General features: G+C 38.7%; 1 protein-coding gene across 6 annotated transcripts in view; it reads left to right on the forward strand.

Annotated features, from left to right (window-relative positions):
• The first annotated feature begins 1,669 nt into the window (after nt 1-1,669).
• Nucleotides 1,670-22,633, forward strand: part of CEP152 (centrosomal protein 152) — a 105,814-nt gene continuing 84,850 nt past the window's right edge. For 3 of the 6 annotated variants that reach the window (XM_072962488.1, XM_031672801.2, XM_015237233.3), the window contains exons 1-7: nt 1,670-2,056; nt 7,940-8,033; nt 16,371-16,474; nt 16,700-16,772; nt 16,851-17,129; nt 18,173-18,338; nt 21,115-21,258. In XM_072962488.1, coding sequence (XP_072818589.1) covers nt 7,947-8,033; nt 16,371-16,474; nt 16,700-16,772; nt 16,851-17,129; nt 18,173-18,338; nt 21,115-21,258 — 853 coding nt within the window. In that variant the 5' untranslated portion in view covers nt 1,670-2,056; nt 7,940-7,946. Of the gene's footprint in view, nt 2,057-2,436; nt 2,511-7,939; nt 8,034-16,370; nt 16,475-16,699; nt 16,773-16,850; nt 17,130-18,172; nt 18,339-21,114; nt 21,259-22,633 lie in introns of those variants that run through there. The other 3 variants (XM_031672802.2, XM_031672803.2, XM_072962487.1) reach the window with 2 other exon arrangements.

Genomic DNA, 22,633 nt, shown 5'->3' on the forward strand with positions numbered 1-22,633 from the left:
CTTCTTCTTCTTCTTCTTCTTCTTCTTCTTCTTCTTCTTCTTCTTCTTCTTCTTCTTCTTCTTCTTCTTCTTCTTCTTCTTCTTCTTCTTCTTCTTCTTCTTCTTCTTCTTCTTCTTCTTCTTCTTCTTCTTCTTCTTCTTCTTCTTCTTCTTCTTCTTCTTCTTCTTCTTCTTCTTCTTCTTCTTCTTCTTCTTCTTCCTCTTCCTCTTCCTCTTCTTCCTCTTCTTCTTCTTCTTCTTCTTCTCCTCCTTCTCCTTCTCCTTCCTCTTCCTCTTCCTCTTCTCCTTCTTCTTCTTCTTTTGCTTTCATTCCTCTAAGACGCTCTAAGAAGCAGCTGTTTGTGGGCAGGGATTGCTTAGCAGTTTGCTGTAGCATTTCATCTTAACCCTTAGCATAGCACACCACACACAGCCTGCTGATGGTCTGCAGTGAGATGTGGAAAGCCCCCTGAGCCTAGATCTCATTCACAGACACCTTGGCTCAGATTTCAACTGCCTTTTACCTGAATGTCTTTTATTTGTTTTTTTTTTTTCGGGCACAAAAACCCTTCATTTGATTTGTTCATTCATTTACTCATTTATCAAATTTGTTCTGAGTGCCTACCAGGGACCACAAAGCATGCTAGGTGTCCACGAAGCAAAGTTAGTGCCTCAAGATAGTAACATTGGACTGAGTGTAACAATCACACAGCAACTAACTGCAGCAGATAATAAAGACTACAATAAGATACGCACACTGTGTCCAGAGGGAAGAAAGATCATGTCTAACAAGGGAGGGGGGTGTGTGTCATGAAAGGCTTCAGAGGAGGTGCTCATTTGTCTTGAAGACTGAGCAGCTGGGTAAATCAAGCAGGATAGTACAGATGAAAGAAATAGCTTGAGCAAAACAAAAAGGCACTCTGGGAACCACGAGCAGCCCTGTCAGAGATTTCACTCATCTATTGTTATGGATTAAGTACCTATTATGTGTCGGACCCTTATGCTAAGTGGATGGGGTTACAGGGATCAGTATAGCCATCCAGGGGTGGCATAATGAGGTAGCAAAGGAAAAGTCGCCAAATTATGAACAAACTTAAACAACCATTTTAATCTATACTAGTATATATGGGAAGTGGTTAAAAGGATGTTTGAACGTGGTGCTACCAACTCCCTGAAATTCGCTGGAACCCTTTTACCCCAGGAAGATAGATGCAATAATGGACTTTACCAGAGACTGGGCAGTGCTGTCTTCAAGGACAAGTTAACGTATACCTAAGCGACAAGAACATTCACACTCGAGAAAATTCAAGTAGTGAATAAACATGTGGAAAATGTGTCATCTCATCAATAATTAAAGAAACACAAATTCAAACATGGCGGGACCTAGTAAGCATGAAGACAGAGTGAAACAACCTCTGAAGCTGTTCAGGTGATGGGGAAACAGGCACCTTAGAGAATCAGAAGCGCAAAGAGAAAAACCTCCAAGGTAAGGGTTCGGTGGGGCAAGTGTGGGTTCTGTGTGCTGCAGCTGAGAACTGGGGCTTAGGAGCGGGGAGCGCAGGGGGGATGAGTCACCACGCCTTGTGGTGGGAGGCGGGGCCGGGGGCTCGGGCAAAACCGGAGAGTCAGCAAAAGCAGGAGGCCAGGTGTTTGGGCTTCCTCATGCAACCGATAAACCCGCCCCTCTGGAGTCGACCCTTTCGTAATTGGCTGACGAATCCACCAATGGGCGCCCAGGAGGAACTTCCCGCCACCGCTGGCGCCCGCTTTTAAACAGCCTTGTAGTATTTGCAACTGCAGGCGACTTCTCAACCTAGCTTGAGGAAGGCGGAGACTTCCGCCTTCATGCCCGGCCCCGAGCCGGCATGGCCTCGCCCACCGGGCCAGTTTCTAGCCAGCGATTGGAGGCGGCGGCTGCTCCTCAGTGCCCTCGGGGCCCCGTGGTTCGGCTGTGATTAGGAAGGAGCTAGCGGATTAGCGCCAGGTGCGGGGGATCCGCCAGGTGCGGGGGTTTGCTACCACTTGGTCTTCGGCCGGAGCTGGGGAGTCTCCGCGGTGTCAGCGTCCGTGGCGTCCGGTGAGTTTCACTTCGCGGCTGGGCTTGGGCCTGGGGTAGGAGGAGGTGCGGGGTCCTTGGGATTCTGGCTGAGGCTTCCCGGAGGACTGACCTGCCCCCTCCCCAAATCCCGCCGTGGGGGACTGCTCGCGAGCGGGGGTGGGGGTGGGGGCTCAGCCTTTGACTTTGAAGTGCCGTCCAGACCCCAACCCTACTTAGAAGTGGCGTCTGGGAAGCCCTCCTCGCCTCCTGCAGGCTGCTAGAGCAGCCCTGAGACCCTACCGTGGGGACCCCCGCCGCGGTCACCGTGGCCCCGTGCCTGGCTCACAGTGGGTGCTCTGTGCACGTGTGTTGACCGGGTGCACGTGACGCTGGCAGCCCAAGCCAGCAGCCGCAGGCATCCTGGGCTCCGTGCAACTTCGGCCTCGCGGTACCTGTTTGTTGTGCTATAGTTGACGCCAAACGGAGTTCCTTGGTAAGGTCATTGGTTTATTCTTCGTTCAGCCTGTGGGTGCCTACTCACTGCATTCTCTGGGTACCCTGGAACTATTTGTCCAAGCTGCTGTCAGTAGCACTGATCACAGACTCTTGTCATCATTTTTTAATACGTCTATTTTCTTTCCCTCCACCACACCCCGGTGAACTTTGTAATCTTGAACAGGGCTTGGCAAGTAATTGTTAAATGAATAAATAGGCCTCCTAAACCAGGTTATTGAAAATCTGAAACAGGCTAGTGTGCTCCGGCCATTTCCATTCGGGAAAGGAAGCTAGTATGTAAGTAGAATTTCCTAACTCCCAGGGTACTTAAAGACGACCCCTCTTTCCTTCCCCGCTTTGTGGCGCTTAACCTTTTCTATCTTACAGCCATAAACTTGAGTCTAATTTAAACTGAATTTCGCCATATCCTTCACAATGTGTGACAATTTATATGCACTTCCTAGATGTGAATGCACTCAATAAGAGGCCGAAATTGAAGCCATATAAAAGTATAAAAAATGTCGCCTGAAGGTATGAAAGAGTGATTAATTTCACAGAGGGAACAGAATTGGGAGGGCATCTTGAAGAAAGTGGCATTTTCATCCCAGAAAAACTTGCATTATTTAAAGGAAGGTTTCCCACAGGCTGCACGTTCACCTTTGTTTCTTGAACCTGTTTTGTAGCTGGCAGATTTCTCTTCATCAGTAACCATATCATAATAATAACGAAACTAAAATGTATTAATTGGTACGCAGTCCTAAGCACTTTATATACACTAATCTTGTATATAACCAGTCTTTGAGGTGGGCCCTGTTTTGACCCCCCATTTTATTAATGAAGAAATGGAAACAGTTTGTGCAAGTTTGCACAGCTGATAAACGGGAGAGCCAGAATTGAGCCCAGGTTGTCTGAATGAGTGCACTCATTCTTAACTACTTACAGCTGTGTTGTGTCCTTTACGCTCTATTCCTAATCTTAAATCAGTCTTTCTGTGAAACTTGTCAGCGTTTTCTTTTTAGGCATAGTTAATTTGTGCTTTATACTTTCCTCTATAACAGAATGTATTACAAGGTATCATTGTAACTATTAATTTATATCATTGTTTCCCTAAGAGACTATAAGCTTCCCATGGCTGGTGCCATATGTATGATACATTTAGGATATGCCTTGGCACACAGTAGGTGCTCGGTAAAATTTTATTGAAATAATGAATCTGTATAGAGCAAAGGGAATGTATTCATTCAGCAAATATTTGTTGTGTGCCTACTGTGTGCAAAGTGTGAGGGAGTTATATATTTTAATTCTGCTCCAGAGTGCTTATAGATGAGACAAAACAATGTTACTTTTGCTTTTTAAATACCCATCTTCTTTCTCATTGCAAGGAGGGCAAAGAAAACATAACCGGGCACAATAAGATGAGTACTGAGACTGAGCCCTTCCCATGTGAGTGTAACAAAATGACAGAACATAGTTTTTTTTTAATAGGTTCAGAAAAAGTTATCTATCCAAGAAGAAAGCATTAACCAGCTTGTTATTTTTGTACACTTATTCTGCATCTTGATTTTTTAATCAGTCAATATACATAGAAATGTTTCATTATCTTTATTAGTGACATAGTATTGCCAAATTTATTCAGAAGTACTTTTAATAGGGTAAATTTTTTTTGATATTTCAGCTTTAATAGTTTTCAAGATGGTTTTCCCAGTTCATACTTTCATCAGTAATTCATGAAGATGCCTGTTTCCTATAAAAGAGCCACCACTAGGTGTTAACCAATTTTTTTTTCAAATTTAGTGGTTGAAAGTCATGTTTCGTTGTTTAAATGACACTTTGAATTCTTTGTGAGCTTATGGTTCTTTTCAAGTTCATTGAGCATTTACATTTCTTTTTTTTTAATGAAACATCATATAAGCTGCCCATTTTAAACTGAGTTGCCTTTTTCTCATTTCTTTGTGAGAATTGTACATTGGGACTTTGTCCTGAGTTTTGCAAATATTTTTCTCATTATTATTTATATTTTTTTTAATTGAAGTACAGTCAGTTTACAATGTATCAACTTCTGGTGTATAGCATAATGCTGTTCTACATGAACATACATATATTCATTTTCATATTTTTTTCACTGTATAAGTTACTACAAGATACTGAATATTGTTCCCTGTGCTATACAATATAAACTTGTTATTTGTCTTCATTGTTTGTTATTATTTTATCTTTTAACTTTGTTAGTGATGTAGTGATGCTCTTTTTTATACATCTTATTTGACATGTTAATGATGACTTGCCTTATCCAGATTTTATTTTATTTTTTTTGTGGTTAAGTTTCTGTCATGTTTTTCCTTTATGGCTTCTGGGTTTATTGTCTTGCTTTTTTTTTTTTTTTTCAAGAATTTTCTAGACATTTATTTAACAATGTTTAGCTTTTTTCATCATATGAAATATAGACATGTATTATACACTCATTACTGTATTTTTTTAACTTTTTTTATTGATTTATAATCACTTTACAATGTTGTGTCAAATTCCAGTGTTCAGCACAATTGTTCAGTCATTCATGGACATATACACACTCATTGTCACATTTTTTTCTTTGTGAGTTATCATAACATTTTATGTATATTTCCCTGTGCTATATGCTGTAATCTTGTTTATCTATTCTACAATTTTGAAATCCCAGTCTATCCCTTCCCACCCTCCACCCCCCTGGCAACCACAAGTCTGTATTCTCTGTCTATGAGTCTATTTCTGTCCTGTATTTACGCTTTGTTTTTGTTTGTTTGTTTTCTTGCCTTTTTTTTAAGCAGCCTCTTCTACTGTTCTGAATATTATAGTAAAGTCTCTGCTAGCAGTGGTAATTAGTGATTAATAAGCAGAAGAAAAGTATTAGCTTTTAAGTTTTAGTTAATTACCTTTTTAGTATTTTTTTTAAATCCACAGTAAGTTTATCAAATTTCCCTTTATGCCTAAATAGTTTCTTAAGGCCTCTGGTAGTTTGTACTTTTCAGAAGGAAAGCCAGTTTGTACCTTTTCTTCCGCAGTGGAAAGAGATTTTGTTCTTCAGATATTTTCAGATTTCTTCCTTAATGACATGGTTTGGATTTAAAATGCCATTCAAAAAAAGATACAGTTTGATCTTTTACACTCTCTTAAAATGTAAAAAATACATTCACTTGAAAATGAAAATACCTTGTAGAATTCATTATTCTCTGAAAAAAAGTAGTTCTTTATTGAAAATAGCTATATTTAGCAAAAGGCTCTTGTAAATCTTAATATTCTTTTTTTTTTTTTAAAACAGGAATTGATGGCAGGTTAGTGAAGGGTTGGAAAAAAAAAAACCCTCCCTTCTTTTACCTAATAAAAGAAAGTAACCCAAATTCCATATTCTGGCTTTAACTATAAAATGTAGGGAAAGACAGAGAATATCATGAGAATTGAAAGCAGGAAAGATTATTTCTGCCTGGAGTATTCAAGGATGTTTTTAAGATCCAGCTTAATTGCATTTCTTTTAAGGAGCCAGGATTTAAATCGGCTAGTATTTTCATTATCTGTAGATTCTGTAGACTTGACGTTCACTTGCAATAATGAAAAAACCCTAGAGACATGAGCTTGTGTGAGTGTTTTCCCCTCACCATTTTAGCTACATCATATATAGGCTCTTTACCGCATTCAGATCTCCATCGTATGCTGGTAATCAAGAGGGTTCTAATAGTTGCAGGGAGAGACAATGTTTAGATTCCCCAAGCTCCTCTATTTTCCCTCTCGGTGAAAGTACATGTGTCCCTTCCTCCATGTAGCCCCGCCACAGGAACAGAAAGGAGCAGGTCTTATCTAAGAAGCAGAGGCTGCAAGGGTTTAGTTGATGTGAGGAGTCTGAATTCATAAAGTTGAAAGGGATGGGCTGGGTGTAGGGACCTGAGAGGGAGGGATAAAGAAGGTGGATTGCAAATTAGAGTTTGACCAGGAAACATAATTCAGTCTTTGGAATAAACAAACAAAAACTTGACATATGGGGATTTTCAGCAATGAAATTCATATTTATGTTAATCTGTAATACCATATTTCATCAATTCACTTTCTTTTCAAATTTTTTTTTTTATTTTTCTTAATGGAGGTACTGGGGACTGAACCCAGGAACTCATACATGCTAAGCATGTGCTCTGCCACTGAGCTATATATCCACCCCTGGCCTTTTCACATTCTAACATGGACAAAATTGGGCTGCGTTTTAAAATTAATGATGTGTCATGCTTTAATTGGCCACATCTTTTGCTTAGAGTGATACAAACAACTGTCATACAATCATGGGCACCTTACATGTGATGAAGCGGAATATCTTTTGCTATAGAGCCACTGGCTTACATAAAAGTGTGTGCTCTTAGTTCTTGACTGTTAACACGAGGAAGCGAAGTCCTTTATGGTAAAATGTGTTTGGATTGCCGGTCTTAGCTGATTTCACTTGCAATTTAATGACATTTTAGAGCCTGAAAAGTGAGTGGCTGAGTTGTGGCCTGGGCTTACATCAAAGTGCACGTGATTCGCATGCGGCATAGTGGACTGGATAGAGGGCAGTATTCGGCTGTGTAATTGACGACACCTGCCTACTTTTTTGGGTCAGGTTTGTTCAGAGCTTTTGAAATTCTGGGTATTTTCTGTGTAGTGTCAGGATCCCTACCTGTAACTCAAATCATCCACAGTCTCTTGACTGTGAGTACTTGGAACCCATCTCTGACTGCCAACTGTACCACAGCGGTGACTGTTCTCCAGGGAAGTCTCGCTGTTGCTTTTGGACAGTGATATAGCTTCACATCCTCTACTTTTGTTTGTCCTGAGTATTTTTTGCTAGAACCTGATTTTATCAAGTATAGGAGCAGGGCATTTAGCACATAGTTTTCTTGTGTGCCCTGTGGAGTTTACCAGGTTGTAAATGTTTTTTGGGCAGCAGTCATTAACTCAGGATTTAGTGACTCTCCTTTCTGTAAAACATGACTTGGATTTGTGATATTTAAAAGATGAAGCAAATTGTGGAGGATGCTACCTGTGCCATATTTAATACATCAAATTAGGAACTTTGCGGATTCTTAAAAATTTTTGTTTTGGCACGTTTTTAGATTATTCTTATATTTTGTGTGGACAAAAATCTTAAGTTTTAGGTTATACTTTCCCAGACTGCTAGAAAGGTCTAGTCCTAGGTTTATCAGCTTTTGGCATTATTTTCATTGTCATGAATTGATGTCATACAGCTATTTTCTGTGAATCACCATTACTTTGTAAGGACTCTCATTATATTTGGAATACTAACCATTTGTTCTACATGAGTTGCCTATTCTCCCCAACTGCTTTTGTCTTTTTTGTATGGCATCTCTTGTGTCGTTGAGTCTGGGAAATTCTATGGCATATGTAGAAACCAAACATCTTTTGCTCCCGCAGGAAGAGCATGTCCCTGGACTTCGGCAGTGTGGCACTGCAGACACAAAATGAAGACGAAGTGTATGACCAAGAAGACTATGAAAGGGAGAAAGAGGTAGGTTACTCAGAAAAAAAGATTCTAAACCCAATCTTAATCTTATTTCCTGACTCAAATTATATCATTTTGTGTCATTTTGAAACCCCTAAAACTTGGTCAGCATTTGGACTTCTAAAAAGTGGGTAAGTGGACTGCTCCCTTTTTTTGTGACCAGAGTGAAGCAACTGTGTGTGATGCCATCAGATAACTGGTTAGATTTTTTAAGGCTTTTTCACTTCTGACGTAGTGGTTAGCCTTGGAGGCAGAGGCCTGCGTGTGTGGAACTTGGCCTTGACCGAGTCCGGCAAGGTTCTCTGCTCCGGGTACCTTACACCCCAGTGGAGGCAGATGAGAAACAAGCAAAGCACATGAAGGAAAATAAAGGCTTTTGAGTGAGTGGCGATTTAGCACTGATAAATGATAGGGGAACAAAATAGGGTGACATTAAAGCAACCAGTAGGGAGCTGGCAGGGGAAGGTCTCTTGGAGTAGGAAATGTTTGCGCTGAGACGACCCATGAGAAGGAGCGCCACACAGAAGATCTGGGAGGAATATTCGAGGCCACCACCTGAGTGTAGAGCCTGGAAGTTAGGAAGAGACCTTAAGTATCTGCGAAACAGCCGGAAGGCAATGGTGTTGGGGTTGTGTTAGCAAGGGGTGCGTGGTGGAGGCAGGGGAAGAGGTGCTCTGGACCAGATCGTGGTATGTCACAGGAAGAGGCTGGTATTTTATTCCAGGAGCAGCAGGAAACTGGTGGAGGATTTTAGGCAGGGAAGTTTTCTGCTCACATATTTGAAAGGTCTTTCTGAATGCTGTGTTGTGTAAGTAGACTAAAGGAGAAAAGGAGTGTGAGGAGGAGATTGTATTATTTATGTGTGTGTGTGTTTAACAGAATTCTTAGCTCCATAGTAATAGTGGCAGTTGGTGGAAGTCCATCTGCTTGTTATGATTGTTTTTAGTTTGAATAAAATTTTTTTTTTTTTAAATTGAAGTACCATCAGTTACAATGTGTCAATTTCTGGTGTACAGCACCATGTTCCAGTCATGCATATACATACATATATCTGCTTTCATATTTTTTTCATTAAAGGTTATTATAAGATATTGAACATAGTTCCCTGTGCTATACAGAAGAAACTTTAAAATCTACTTTTATATATAGTGGCTAACATTTGTAAATTGAGTAAAATTTCTTGATTGACTGTGATAACAGGTTTTTGTACTGGGACTATGCTTGATAGGAACCATTTTCTAATATATAAAATAATCCTTTTTAATAGTTGGTGTGGATCATTTGTCTTAATAGGAAGCAAGGAATAGGGTCAGTTGCCCAAAAGGCTGGCAGTAGAGTTAGGGTCAAGACAAAGCTGGCAGCTTGGTGGATTTTGTCCATAGACATGTATTACTTGGTTGCACAGTGTTGTTAAAAACATTGAATCTCTATTTAAAGATTAAAACATTTCATATAACAATCCAGAGTTTCTGGCCTGTCTTGAAGTGTCCTAAGCCTGGTCTGCACGTGGCCTGTCTGCATGTGGCAGCAGGCGGGCTGGAGCTGAGCACTGGCTTTCCCTTCCCAGCTGGCCACAGTCCCCACCCCCAGACATGGGCTTGTGCACTTGGACCTGCCAGCTTCCCTCTTGTAAATTCTCTGCCAGATCACTGAGGGCACTGGGGTTTGTGACCCTTTCCAGGGTTTCCGGATTTTGACAGGGGCCTTCACAACAACTGCTGTGGCAAGGATTGGGGTGAGGGTTTTCTTTTACTTTGTGAACTCACAGCTTGAGGTTTTCATGACCCTGATGGCTTTGGATAGTTTGCCGGAATTTAGCTACTGGGATTCTTGAGAGGATCAGTTTAAGTGATTATTATAGTAGACTTTAAAAAAGAAGAAAATATAATCTGACAGGTGATTTTTTCACTGGAAAAGATGGGTAGGGTATTAGAACTTACTGCCAGGCGTATAGTGGGGTGAAAATTCTAAAGGAGGGTACTTAAGGAGGCAGTTAATTCTAGATGATCTACAAAGTAGCCATTGGGATTACTTCTTGCTAGATTATCTGCTGGGGTAGGGGATTTCCAGAGGAAAAGGCACTTTTAAGAGATGAAGTATCTGAGAATGAGCATTTGTAGCAAAGTGGAAGAAAAGAACATTTAGCTAACTTGACTAACATGAAGATTATGGTTCCTGTTAATAAAAAGTGTTCCATGGTAATAAGTGTTTTTACCTATTTTAAAAAGAAACTGCTACAAGGGAAGATGTGAGATCAGAGGTTAGAGAGTTTCAGCAACAAAATTCCAGATTATAAGAATTCAGCTGTATTTATATTTTGTCACTGCAAGTTAAAATAATAAATTGGCTGATCAAACCTAAGTTTGTTTTCCTGTCCAGGAGCCTGTTCAACTTCCTCAATCTCCCTGACCCTGTGATAGCAGAATAGTTTACAGCCTTAAGAGGTTAAAGGAAAGAATGGTGTTTTCATGCCAGCCTGGTTGGTAGCTTTGGGCTTGCCAGGTAGATTGGCATGTTAGCAGTGGGCTAATGCGTACTGCTTTCTCTACTTACTGGATCACTTTATATTCAGTTCATTTATATAGGAGGAATGCCTGCATCCCAGGGATGTGCTGTAGAGCTGGCCAAGCAGGCCATGTCTGACTCTTGGTCTACCCTGCTAAGGATTTGAGATCCCGTTTCTGTAAATGGCAGAATAATCCTGATTTTGACCGTCTAGTATGAACGGCGCATTGCTATACAACATGCTTTACTGAGGTGTTTGATTTTGGTGCTTCGGGGTCAGTTGGGACTATGTCCATAAGTCATTGAGTAAGCCAAGATCACATTCCAGCCTACGTACCATCCTAAATTAGCAGCTCTGCAGTGATGATGGTGCCTTTTCCTTCTGTTCCCTCTATTGTTTGCACTGAAGAATAAATGGAGAAAGTGCATTTAATCTTCAGAAAAGGAAAGGATATAATAATGTGATGCAACATTCAGAGGACATTTAGACCAGTGGAATCTCCAGCCACAGACCACCACAAAGAGACCCAGATTTTGAAACAAACCTCCAGGAATTTTGCAGAAAAGCAAGGCGCTATAATCATTTCTAAATTGCTACAGTTGTAAATGGTGTATTGGTAAAAGTTTCACATTGTGTGCCAAGGCACAGCAGAGGAGTGCATAACACACAGCCTCACCCCATGTTTCACCGGAAACTCCATCTCCTACGCGGTGAACAGAGCAGAATAGGGTGCAGGTGAGGGAGGGTGGTCATACCGTGGAGATATGGTATCATATCAATTAATATTCATATCACGTGTAGTCCTCACAACTTACTGGAGCACATTACTTTCTGTACCGTCTGAGAACTACTGGTGTCCTTGTCCTTCTTGCTGCTAGGTAGACCTCATCCAGAGCATTCTAGGCAAACTTTTGCTTGTAAAGCTGGCCCAGAGGAGTTCAAAAGTTCTTTTATTAACTCATCCGTAGTGTAACAATGTGATTTTTGCAAAATATTTTTCACCTAAAGTCACTGTACTTTGGGAGTTCATCACTGGCTGTTTTGTTACACAGAGTTGTTGTCGTTGTGGTTGCTGTAAGCATCAAAGTTATTGGTAAAGACACAGCTTAAGGCAGGGTTGTCATTTGGGATCTCACGGTTTGCTGGAGCATACATATACTCTCTGCACTGTCACCAGAAGTGGCTCTGTGATTATTGCTTGGTTCTAGATAGTAAAATCATGTATAAATGTATATATATTTTGGAGCCGGCAGATTGGGGTAGAAGTACTTAGTAATCTGTGGTATCAAGGTAATACTTGCTGATGGTCATTTATTTAGTGATGATAAATTTGAAACTTGGGAAATGATCTTAAGTAGAAAGGTAAGTGGTTTGAGTAGCAGTTGGCAGACAGAAACTTGGGCCTGGGAATACTGGTCCGAGTCCCTCTTAGTTTTGATATTATTTCTCTAATAAAATAATAAGCTCAGCTGAGCTTGGAATCGTGTTTTAGGGGTTAAGTTTGGATTGCATAGCCTTTCTTCCACTTTTAGCTGCCTTGTTTGATGTACTTAGGAAACATTTTGCTACTTTGTCCCCACTAGAGGGAGTTGTACAGTTAGTACTTGTTTACATTGTGTATTATTTGACTTATTTAGTGAAATTTCCTTGTTATCACCGAAGAAAAGCAAAGATGCAAATGGTTGAGTGTTCATATTACATATTTTTTTGATTTTTTTAGCATCTTCTTATACTTTATCTAGATTGTGCCTTTGAAATATTTTCCATAATATACAGGTTTTTTGCTTTTTGTTTTGTTTTGTTTTGGGAACTGCCACAGTGGGAACAAAAACACTGAACTCCAGCAGACTGATGCTTGACCATATACAAGCAGGTAGAAATAAGTGTCCTTCCCGTGACCACTAAATGTCATGTAGAAGCAAACAGGAGTCGGGATGGAGAGAGGCAGGCTCCGGGGCTGGGCCCTGGGCCGGGAAGGCTCACTTTTCGTGGACGTGCCCCTTGCCTTCCCTGGGCCCTGGCTTGCACACCTTTAGAGCGAGAGGTTTGGCTTGGAGGACTGCCAGTGTTCCTCCTGGGCCAGAGCTGTGTTACGTGTCACCTGCTGCATAGCCGGTACTGGCCTAATAAATGTTGCTCCATTTCTTTTTCAGATGTGTGGCAATCGAGGCAGAGTCTTCCCTACTAACATTATAAAATTTGTTTCAACAATGGAATGCATTTAAAAATATCTGCACATAGTATAATTCATAGACTAAGCTCTAGCTGCCAAGTTATTTGACCCTTTATCAATCCCATGTTGGGCCTTTTCAGGGGTGTTTTTAACTTGGCTCTTAGGCTCAAATGGAGATTCTACTAAGCGTGTATCCATGAAAGCATTATTTAATGATTCATATTTTTTATTTTTTATTTTTACTTTTTATTGAAGTACAATCAGTTACAATGTGTCAGTTTCTGGTCTACAGCATAATGTCCCAGTCATGCATACACATACATATATTCATTTTCATATTCTTTTTCATTAAAGGTTATTACAAGATATTGAGTATAGTTCACTGTGCTAGACAGAAGAAATTTTTTAAATCTATTTTTATATATAGTGGTTAATAATTGCAAACCTCAAACTCCCAATTTATCGCTTCCCACACCCTTTCCCCCGCCGGTAACCATAAGATTGTTCACTATGTCTATGAGTCTGTTTTAATAATTCATGTTTTTAAATATCAGAATCTTTTTAGTGTTCTTATGGGATAACCATTTCAAAAGGCAGATGAACGTTGGCCACTCCATTTGCTACTCTTCTCTGGGGAGAAGACGGACTGTATGGTTTGTAACCTGAGAGCTCTTGCTTTCATGACTTTCAAGGATTATAGACTCTGAAGACAATCTGTTTGATTAATTTAAGCCGAAAAACGCTAATGAAAGGTTTACCTGTTCTGTTTTACATTCCCCCTACACTAGGCTTTTTGGATATTCTATTTGGGTTATTGTAAAGTGTTTTGTTGCTGAGATTCTTTGAGTAAAATACCCTAATTTTCTTCTTTACTTTTCGGGAGCAAACCTGTGATAGTGAAGGGAGAACAGCTTATTGAAGAGTTTTGAATGCCTTTCGGTAGCAGACTTAGGAATGGCAAATGATCTTCTTTCTAGGGGAGAGATCTGTGATTATTAAACTCAGTTGATACTCAGTACTGTTCTGCTGAGAAGATTGCATCTGCAACCAGAAAGCAGTATGATGAATTTGGAAGTAATGAGTGGGATTAACTCTTGCCATTTATAAGGAGTGTTTTCTTTGTCTTTGAATCAGTATTTGGCAGTTGGGTGGATCTTTAATGAGGAAAATACAGTTTTTAAAATTCTCTGTTTGGTAGCATGTCTAAGTTGATAAGGTAATTTTGTGTTTTATGGCATAAGGCTCAATGACCAAGAGCAAAATCTATTTGACAGTAGACCTGAGGAGGGTGCACTCTGATCCTGGAAGTGGAAGCCTAGCGGGTGGGCTTTTGTTCCTGAAAGGCTTTATTAGGAGGACTCAGCTCGCTTAGCCTCTCTCTGCCCTCAGAGTTGGTGGAAGCCAAGGAATATGGCCCAGCTATGCCACAGAATTTGATGGAGAAATTTTTTGAAGGTGAATGAAATGATTTAAAAATGTTAGTATAGCTGTAAATATTTTTATAAAACACTAAATACAATTGAGATGAGCTTGCTAGTTGATAAGTTGGCCTGTGGTTCCAGGAGCATTTTGATGAATTTATTGCTTAAGCTCAAATTAATTTTCCTCCGTGGATGCCAGTTTTGTTAATTTTGTGGTGTCACAAAGAAAGCTGCAAAGAATTGCTTAATTAATGTGTAGCTTTTTCTATCTTTGTGAGGCGGGGAATGTATTTAAAAAAATGTTTAGATGTCCCTATCAAGGTTCCCTTGAGTTATACAGCTATGTACTTGAACCTCACTGACAGTTTAGAAGAAAATATTTCTTCTGTACAGGAGTCCTTACTTGATGTGAGTATAAAATATCTATGTTGTTCTTTTTCCCTGTGTTACATGTGGGTATAGTCTTTTTCCTTAAGGCAGAGATATGTAATTATAGACAAAATAGGTTAGACTACTTTTAAAAGACCTCATAGGTGTTTTTTTCTTAGTGAATTTTGTGTCTTTGTAAAATCACTTCGCTACCTTTCTCTTGAGTTACACATGTGGTATCCTGACGTGTTGATGTGTTCTGTTTTGTTTTTAGTGTTGTTTCTTATTCATTATGTCTTTGGGTCAATTCTGATATGGCTAATTCTCAAAATGATTTTTAAATTGCCTGCGTGAGCAGTTAGCCAGTAAGTCAGGGCCTTGGTTGTTAATATCAGTATCAAGATTACTTTTCATTGGAATAGAATATTTTCCTCTTGTTTCATTTTTAAAGAACCAAATAGATCAAGAACACCTTTAAAAAATAATCTGGTGAATATTAGAAACTGATTTATATGTATAGAAATATATATATGATTTGTATATCCCCCTTCCCCACCTCACGTACCCCATTTCCACTCCCAAATTTGATTTCACTAAAACTCAGTTAACAATTGGGGCATTCCTTTCAGACATTTCTTCGAATATTTTAATTTAACTTTCACCATATGTATTTTGTTTAAGGAAGTTTTTTGACTATAGATATAATACTCAGATGTGTTTAATAGCTGCATTTCATTTCTTTTATTCTAATAGCAGAAAAATGGGGTGGGGGGGGCGGAAACCTGCCAAAGACTAAGGAGCTTCTCATTTTTTCCCTCCAAGTTTTCATAGAGTATTTGATATCTTTAAAATTCACTCATCGCATAATTTTATGGGACTGATTTATGTACTTGGAGGGACTCAGTCAACTTGCTAATTTAACTGGTGCTTAATTTTAAAGAGAAGTCATCATAAGCAGTCCCCTGAATATTTAGGAAAATGTTTGAATCTTCTGATTGTTACAAATTTTAAGTCAACATATTGGGATTTGAAGAAAGATATTTACAGATGGATATTGAAATTCAACAAATTAGGCAATTCATTTATCTCTTTATCACAGTTTATCTTGAAACTTGAGTGAATTTTTTCTATGTAGTTTTTATAAGGCAAAATGCTAAAAATGTGAGTTTTTTTCTAGAAAAAAATTGGAGAACAAAGTCAGATGCTTTTATGTCAGTTTTCGAGTTAAGCTTTTGAGAGTGCTGTGTCTGTAAAAACCTGAATCTTACAGCTTTCTTTTTAGTCAGCTGTTTATATAAGATCCAAGTATTGTGTATCTTTTCGTCTTTGGAATTAGATGCTTGTTTACTAATTCGTCACTCCCCAAAAGCTTTCTATCCTATTGTTAGAGCTTTTGAGGGCTTCCAGGCCACCTGCTGCTGCTGCTGGTCTCACCACCTGGGCAAAGTGCATCTGGCTCCTCACATTCCCTGGGGGATGTCTGATTGTCAAGTCTTCCAGGTCTGGTTACTGGCAGAACAGGAGGATTCTGAGACTCAAATCTGCCCTGTGATAACATGATACAGTGATTGTACCATTATTATGACTTGCTGTGTTTGCATAAAGAAGTTTTAAAATACTGTTGTATGTGCACTTAAATCTAATACCTTTGTAGGAGAAAGTAAAGCCTTCTAATGTAAATCCTACTATTTCAGTATTCCTCTTTCCCCAAGTGCAATGATGAACATAATTCCTGTGGAATTTAAGACATTTATTAAATGCAGAAATTGGGAACTTATTTGACTTCTGGAGTCAAAATCACTCGTTCCAAGGCAGCTTTGGTTTGGCATCTTGTGTTCGAGTCGGTGAGATACTGACTGACTTTCCTGTCCCAGTTGCAGCAGTTACTCACAGACCTGCCTCACGACATGCTGGATGATGACCTGTCCTCCCCCGAGCTCCACTATTCGGACTGCAGTGAGGATGGCAGAGAGGAAAGGTAAGGACCTGACATCCCCTTCGCCTGCAAATCACAATTCTAGAAGTCTGTTTCTTTTGATTCTCTACAGGCAGTGATAATGTATGTGATTATAAAATTGTAGACCAGTTCTTAAACTTTAAGGTGAAGTTTGGAGGGAAAACATGTTAAAATCTTGGGGTTCTTTGGGATGTCTCTGTCCAAATAAATGATAGATTCTGATCTAAAGTACTGACTTTTTGTAAGGCCACATCATTCTGAGCAATCGGAGATGAACTGGAATGAGCATCAAGTGCTGCCTAAATCTCAGAGTGTAAATGTAAGTATCTGGTGTGGTAATGGCTTCGAGGGTGGGAGCAGGTCTCAGTGCTTTTCCTTTACTATTGCTCTCCAATAGGACTATAATGAAATTCGGGATATATATGTTGGAGAGAAGAGTGGCAATGTTTGGGAAGAGAATCAAAGCCGACCTGAAGACCAGCACCCCGGGTACCATCCTGAAGGAGGTGGAGACGAAGGTGGAAGTGGTTATAGTCCCCCGAGTAAATACGAACAGACTGATTTATATCACCTTCCTGAAAACTTTAGGCCATATACCAACGGTCAGAAGCAGGAATTTAATAGCCAGCCAACCAAAGTAATTACATTTTCGGATCCTCAAAGGAATCATTTTCAGGTATTGTAAGAACTTGACTTTCAAGAATTTGTGTCTGTGTGTGTTTAAGAAATGTATGTATGTGCAATGGTCAGATTTAAGTACAGACATTTCAGAGAATGCATTTATTCAGGCTCGTGCTAAATTAGTCATGCTGTTTTCTGTTGAGCTAATTAAATCATCTTAAATGAGAATTTTAAAATAGAAACTTGGTGGGAACAGTTAACTAAACATTAAAAGTTAAGACTGCCAAAGAGTAGCCATCTTACTGCTGCTTCTGGCTTCTTCCATTCTCTGTACTCAGGTGAGAAGCTGCTTTCAGGTATCCGGATACAGTTTGAAAGCAGTGTTATCACCTAGATGACACCATTCAGTTACCTTGATTGTCTAGCTCACTGCCCTCATCACAAATTTAAGGTCAAATACGTCAAAGCTGATCTCTCTTTTGTGATGATATAGTAGTAGACAGGATGAATGTTGAGGAAAGAACCCCCCCCCCCCCCCCGGGAAGAGTTTACTGAAGTAAGACCTTAGCATACAGTTCGCTGCTTCTTTGACTTTCTCAGTGACAATGAATGCCTCTTTTTGCCCATAGCTATTCTGTGTCACCGAGTGACACGATGGTGGTCATTTTCTTTTACTACCAGCTCTGTAAAATGTTATTCTTTCCACAAAAGTTACTGAATATTTATTCCACATGAGGCGAGTATCACATGTTCTTGTTACTACATCTGTGCATTTTTATGTTTCTATGATAGTGGTATCATCTAAATCATTCTTAAATATTTATATACAATCTTATTGCAATTCTTGAGTGTTATGTATGGAATTGGCCCCATTATATGCTCAAAAGTTCAGTTAAGTTTTGTGAAATTATATATTGCAGACTTTCAATGAGCAGTGGTAAATAACAATCAGTACTGTTTTTAAGGAAAGATGTGTGTTTAAAATTTGTAATTGTACCACAGTTAAGTTCTATAGCAAAATTAAGTTGTTTAGTTCAGATAATTTTTGAAGAAAAGGCCAAATCCTAATTGCCAATTTCATTTATCATCTTGTAATAGCAATTTGGTACGTCACAAGGTCCCAGTTGTCAACCTTTGGAATCGTATAAAGTAACATATAAACCTTATCAGTCTTCTGCCCAGAATAATGGCTTGCCAGCTCAGGACGTTGCAGGAAGTGACACGTTTGAAGACCTGCAACAACAGTTTTTAGGAGCTAATGAAAGTATGTATTAAGTCTATGTTTATTTCTTAATAACATAATTGGAGAATTTTGAGCACATGGAACATGTTCAATAATTTGTTTTTTAAGTATAATGGAATTTTTTTTTTTGGAATCCTATTTTGAGAGCTATGACTTGAAGTATTTATAAATAAACTGAAAAGAAGTCTAGAATTTACATCAAATATCATGTTGTTGGGGGCTGATGTTGGGTGAGGATATAGACAAAGCAGGACTGGCCGTGAGTTGACAGTTGCTGAGTCCAGGTGACAGGTTACTGGGATTCACTGTACTCTTCTTTCTACCTTCTCGTGTATCTGAAATTTTCCTGAAGTATTAAATTTTTTCAGCTGAATATTTAGTCGTTCTAGTTGGTTAAAACTTTATTAGCTTTTTTTTTAAACTGAAGTCTAATTTGGAAAATGAAATATAGTTTTCTTTTCAATCTTAGATTTTTGACTGTATAGAAATGTAATTTAGTAGGTCAGCCATTATCTTAAGTTTTTCTTTTGGTTTTTTAGGGTTCTAGTGGAATAAGTAGGCAACTATGACGTTAATTACTTTATACTCAGAGTTAAAACTGGACTTACATCTCAGGTTTAGTCATGTGACACTTGCCAAAAAAATTCCTTTTATATAGTATATATATATATAAATATGAATGAGAAAAGTGCTGCTAGAGAATTTTGAGGTGATCCAAACATTCAAAACCAAAAACCAAACTTGTACCTGACTGATCTGAATCAGTGTTTTAATATGTCCCACTTTTATTGTCATACTTTCTGGCACATGAAATAGCTTCTAGTTATTGTGCATATATATTTTTTAATTTGAGATATAGTTGATTTACAATGTTGTGTTAGTGTCAGGTGTACAGCATAGTGATTCAGTTATACATGTATTTTTTCATATTCTTTTTCATTACAGGTTATTACAAGCTATTGAATATAGTTCCCTGTGCTGTACTGTAGGACCTTATTTATGTATTTTGTATATAGTAGTTTGTATCTGCTAATTGCAAACTCCTAATTTACACCCCCCCCACCAGTTATTGTGTGTCTTGAAGAGCCAGTGTGATTCTAGAGTGTGACAGCAAGTTTTTTCTTTGTTTGATTTTTAAGAAGCGGAGGGAAAGTCCTGTTGGATATTCTGGGTTTCCTGGGATATGCCAGGGAGGAAACTGGACTTAGTGGCTTCACTTCATAGTCCTGCTTCCATCCTATACTCAGGCTGCAGGAAGCCTATGGGGGAGACCAAAACTCACTTTCCCCTGAAGACTCAACAGCAAATATGGGGGCAGCCTCTCTTTGTTCCTAAGTCTTTGTGGAGTGAAGAGATGAGGAAGTGGGCCGTGTGTGGGGCATAAGTGATTTGGGGTTGAGTAAATGAGCATCATGATGGTGGCCTGACATCCTGGCGTTATTTCATTTCTACTGTGTTATTACGTTGTATCTCCTGGTCTTTTTGCAAACATAACCTTGCATCACTTTCTTAAGGATCTGTATTTTATCAAGTTGATTTTTTCCTTGTCCAAGTCATTACACATTTGCCCAAATTTGATATTTGGAAGTTAATTAAATAACTTAACGGTTGTGCCAAATTTAGTGATTATAGCTTCTTAGTAACAGTAGTTTAAAAAAAGTTTGAAGAGAGGTGTGGCTTGTACACTGTTTATTCCTGGGTGAGCCCTACTCTAAGGCCCAAGCAGAGTTGACTTGTAATAAAGTTTTCAGTCTTCATTTTTTGGAGCTTAACCATATCTTTTAAAAAAAGAGGACTGTTTTATTCATTAGTAAGTAGAAGCATTGTTCTTGTAGGAAATGAAAAATATTGGTCATTGTATAGTTGAAGGATTATGCTTCTCCTGTGAATCACTTTTTTCTTTTATTCCCCTCAATGATTTTTTAAGTGGTCCTTAAAATGACTTTGTTTCTGAAAGAAGACCTCAAAATTCTTTACTAATCTATTCATTAATTCATTAATTCAGCAGTTATGTACCAGTATAAATATCAGTTCATTCCTGCTTAAAATAAAATATTTTGAGAAGGATATCTAGAAATTTTCTTTGACAATGGTTTTATAGAAGTTGATGCACTTTTAAAAAAAATTTTATGAGAGCATGGAGCTCTTTTCCATTGTAATTGGTATATGCTTATTTTTCATCAGCCAGAATGGTAGTGATTCAGGGTTAAACACTTAAATAGTGACTTTTCCAATTTTTCTGGCAGTGACCGTTGTAAGAAGTACATTTTTTACCTTGTGATATTCTCTGCAATACTTATCTATATAAATACAGAAATGAAACAGACATTTTACATAATAATATTTATACTACATGATGCATGGTGAAATATTCTATTATATCCTGTCTTGTTGTTACCAAACCAAAACCTGGGTCTGCTCACCAGCGCTCGGTAAAGCTAATCTACTTACACTGGGTTGTGGCCAAGGAAAGTGCCACATTGATTTTAAGGTGCCAGGTGAGGAGTCCGGGACAGCTAATAGTCAAAAAGCCCCAACTTTTTGTATGGTGCCGTACAATAAACACTGCACTCTCCTTCACCATAACTGAGTACTTTGGCTTTACTGCGTGCGGGTGAGCAGACCGAAGTCTTGGTTCAGTAACATTGTTCTTTAAAATACACTAGTCACAGTCCGCTGAATTGATCTCATGCTACTCTAATGAGTTGTGTTCACAGTTTAAAAAACACTGCCCTAAATGACCACAAGTTTATATTTTGATGTGCTCTTCTCTAATAAATTGTCTTTAATTCCAAAGCAGACTCTGTGGAAAATATGCAGATTATTCAACTTCAGGTTCTTAACAAAGCAAAAGAGAGACAACTAGACAATTTAGTTGAAAAGTTAAATGAAAGTGAACGTCAAATTAGATATCTGAATCACCAGCTTCTGATGATCCAAGGTAAGCTAGTAACTGTTGGGTGCTGCCAATTATGAGGTACACAAGAGCTCAATATCTTGTTTCCAGTAACGTCATTTTAGATACGAGACTTAGGGAGTTGATGCGCTTGGGCAGAGGGCTCATAGTGAATCAACCAAGAATGAAACAAAAACCCAAGGCATTGGACACCTTGCCTTGGATTTCTCTTCAGAACATACTATTTCAGGTCCTCATTTTCTCCCTTTTCTTCTTTCTCTTCTTTTTATTACAGTGTTAGTCAACGAACAGTATTTTAAAATGCTGATAGCATTCTGTTCTAAAAAGTTGTTGATTCCTTATGGAATTTACCTTGGACGAACTATTCCAATTCCCAGAGAGACTTGTGTTTAGTTGGCAATCCGTTTTCTGAGCTTACAAATTAGCACAGTGTTTTAATCCAAGTAGAAGTTAGTGACCCTGAACTGCGGTAGGTGTGCCAGGGGGAAAACGCAGCCATCTCCGGGAGCAGCACACTGAGTAAACACAGATTTCAAGTTACGATTGCTTACCCTTCGTGCTTTCTGTAGGTTTGGTTAATGTTGAAATTTCATTTGTAAAACAATTTTGTGACTGAACTCCAGCTCATTTCCAGCTTAATTGATAATGGAAAGGTCTCTTTCTGTAATGGTCCTAAAATTTGTTATTAGAGAAGAGCTTGTGAACTGTTACAGTAAAGTATGTGGGAAAAATTTAAGATTAGGTGAATTTAAGAGTTCACTGCAGGTATATATAAAAAGTAATTTGTCCTCGGACTCCTTCTTTGATTAGCAGGGGTTTGTCACAGCTATGTAGCTTCTCAAGTAACAAATGCTGAAATGATTGTTAGGGGCTCTTTTGGTCCCCAAAGGCATGCAATAAGATAAAAAATTTTTTTTCTTAATTGAAATTTTCTTTCTTTCAATTTATTTGTATTAGTTTTTTTAATTGAAGTATAGTCAGTTTATAATGTTGGCTCCATTTCTGGTGTACAGCATAATGTTTCAGTCATACATATACTTACATATATTCGTTTTCATATTCTTTTTCATTATAGGTTGCTATAAGGTACTGAATATAGTTCCCTGTGCTCTACAGTATAACCTTGTTGTTTATCTATTTTATATACAGTAGTTAATGTCTGCAAATCTTGAACTCCCGATTTATTCCTTCCTACTCTCTTCCCTCCCGGTGACCATAAGTTTTTTTTCTGTGTCTGTGAGTCTGTTCCTGTTTTGTAAATGAGTTCATTTGTGTCTTTTTTTTTTAGATTCCACATATAAGTGATATCATATGGTATTTTTCTTTCTCTTTCTGGCTTACTTCATTTAGAATGACGATCTCCAGGTCCACCCACGTTTCAGCAAAGGGCATTATTTTG

This window comes from Vicugna pacos, chromosome 6 (assembly GCF_048564905.1).
Source record: "Vicugna pacos chromosome 6, VicPac4, whole genome shotgun sequence".
NCBI lineage: Eukaryota > Metazoa > Chordata > Mammalia > Artiodactyla > Camelidae > Vicugna > Vicugna pacos.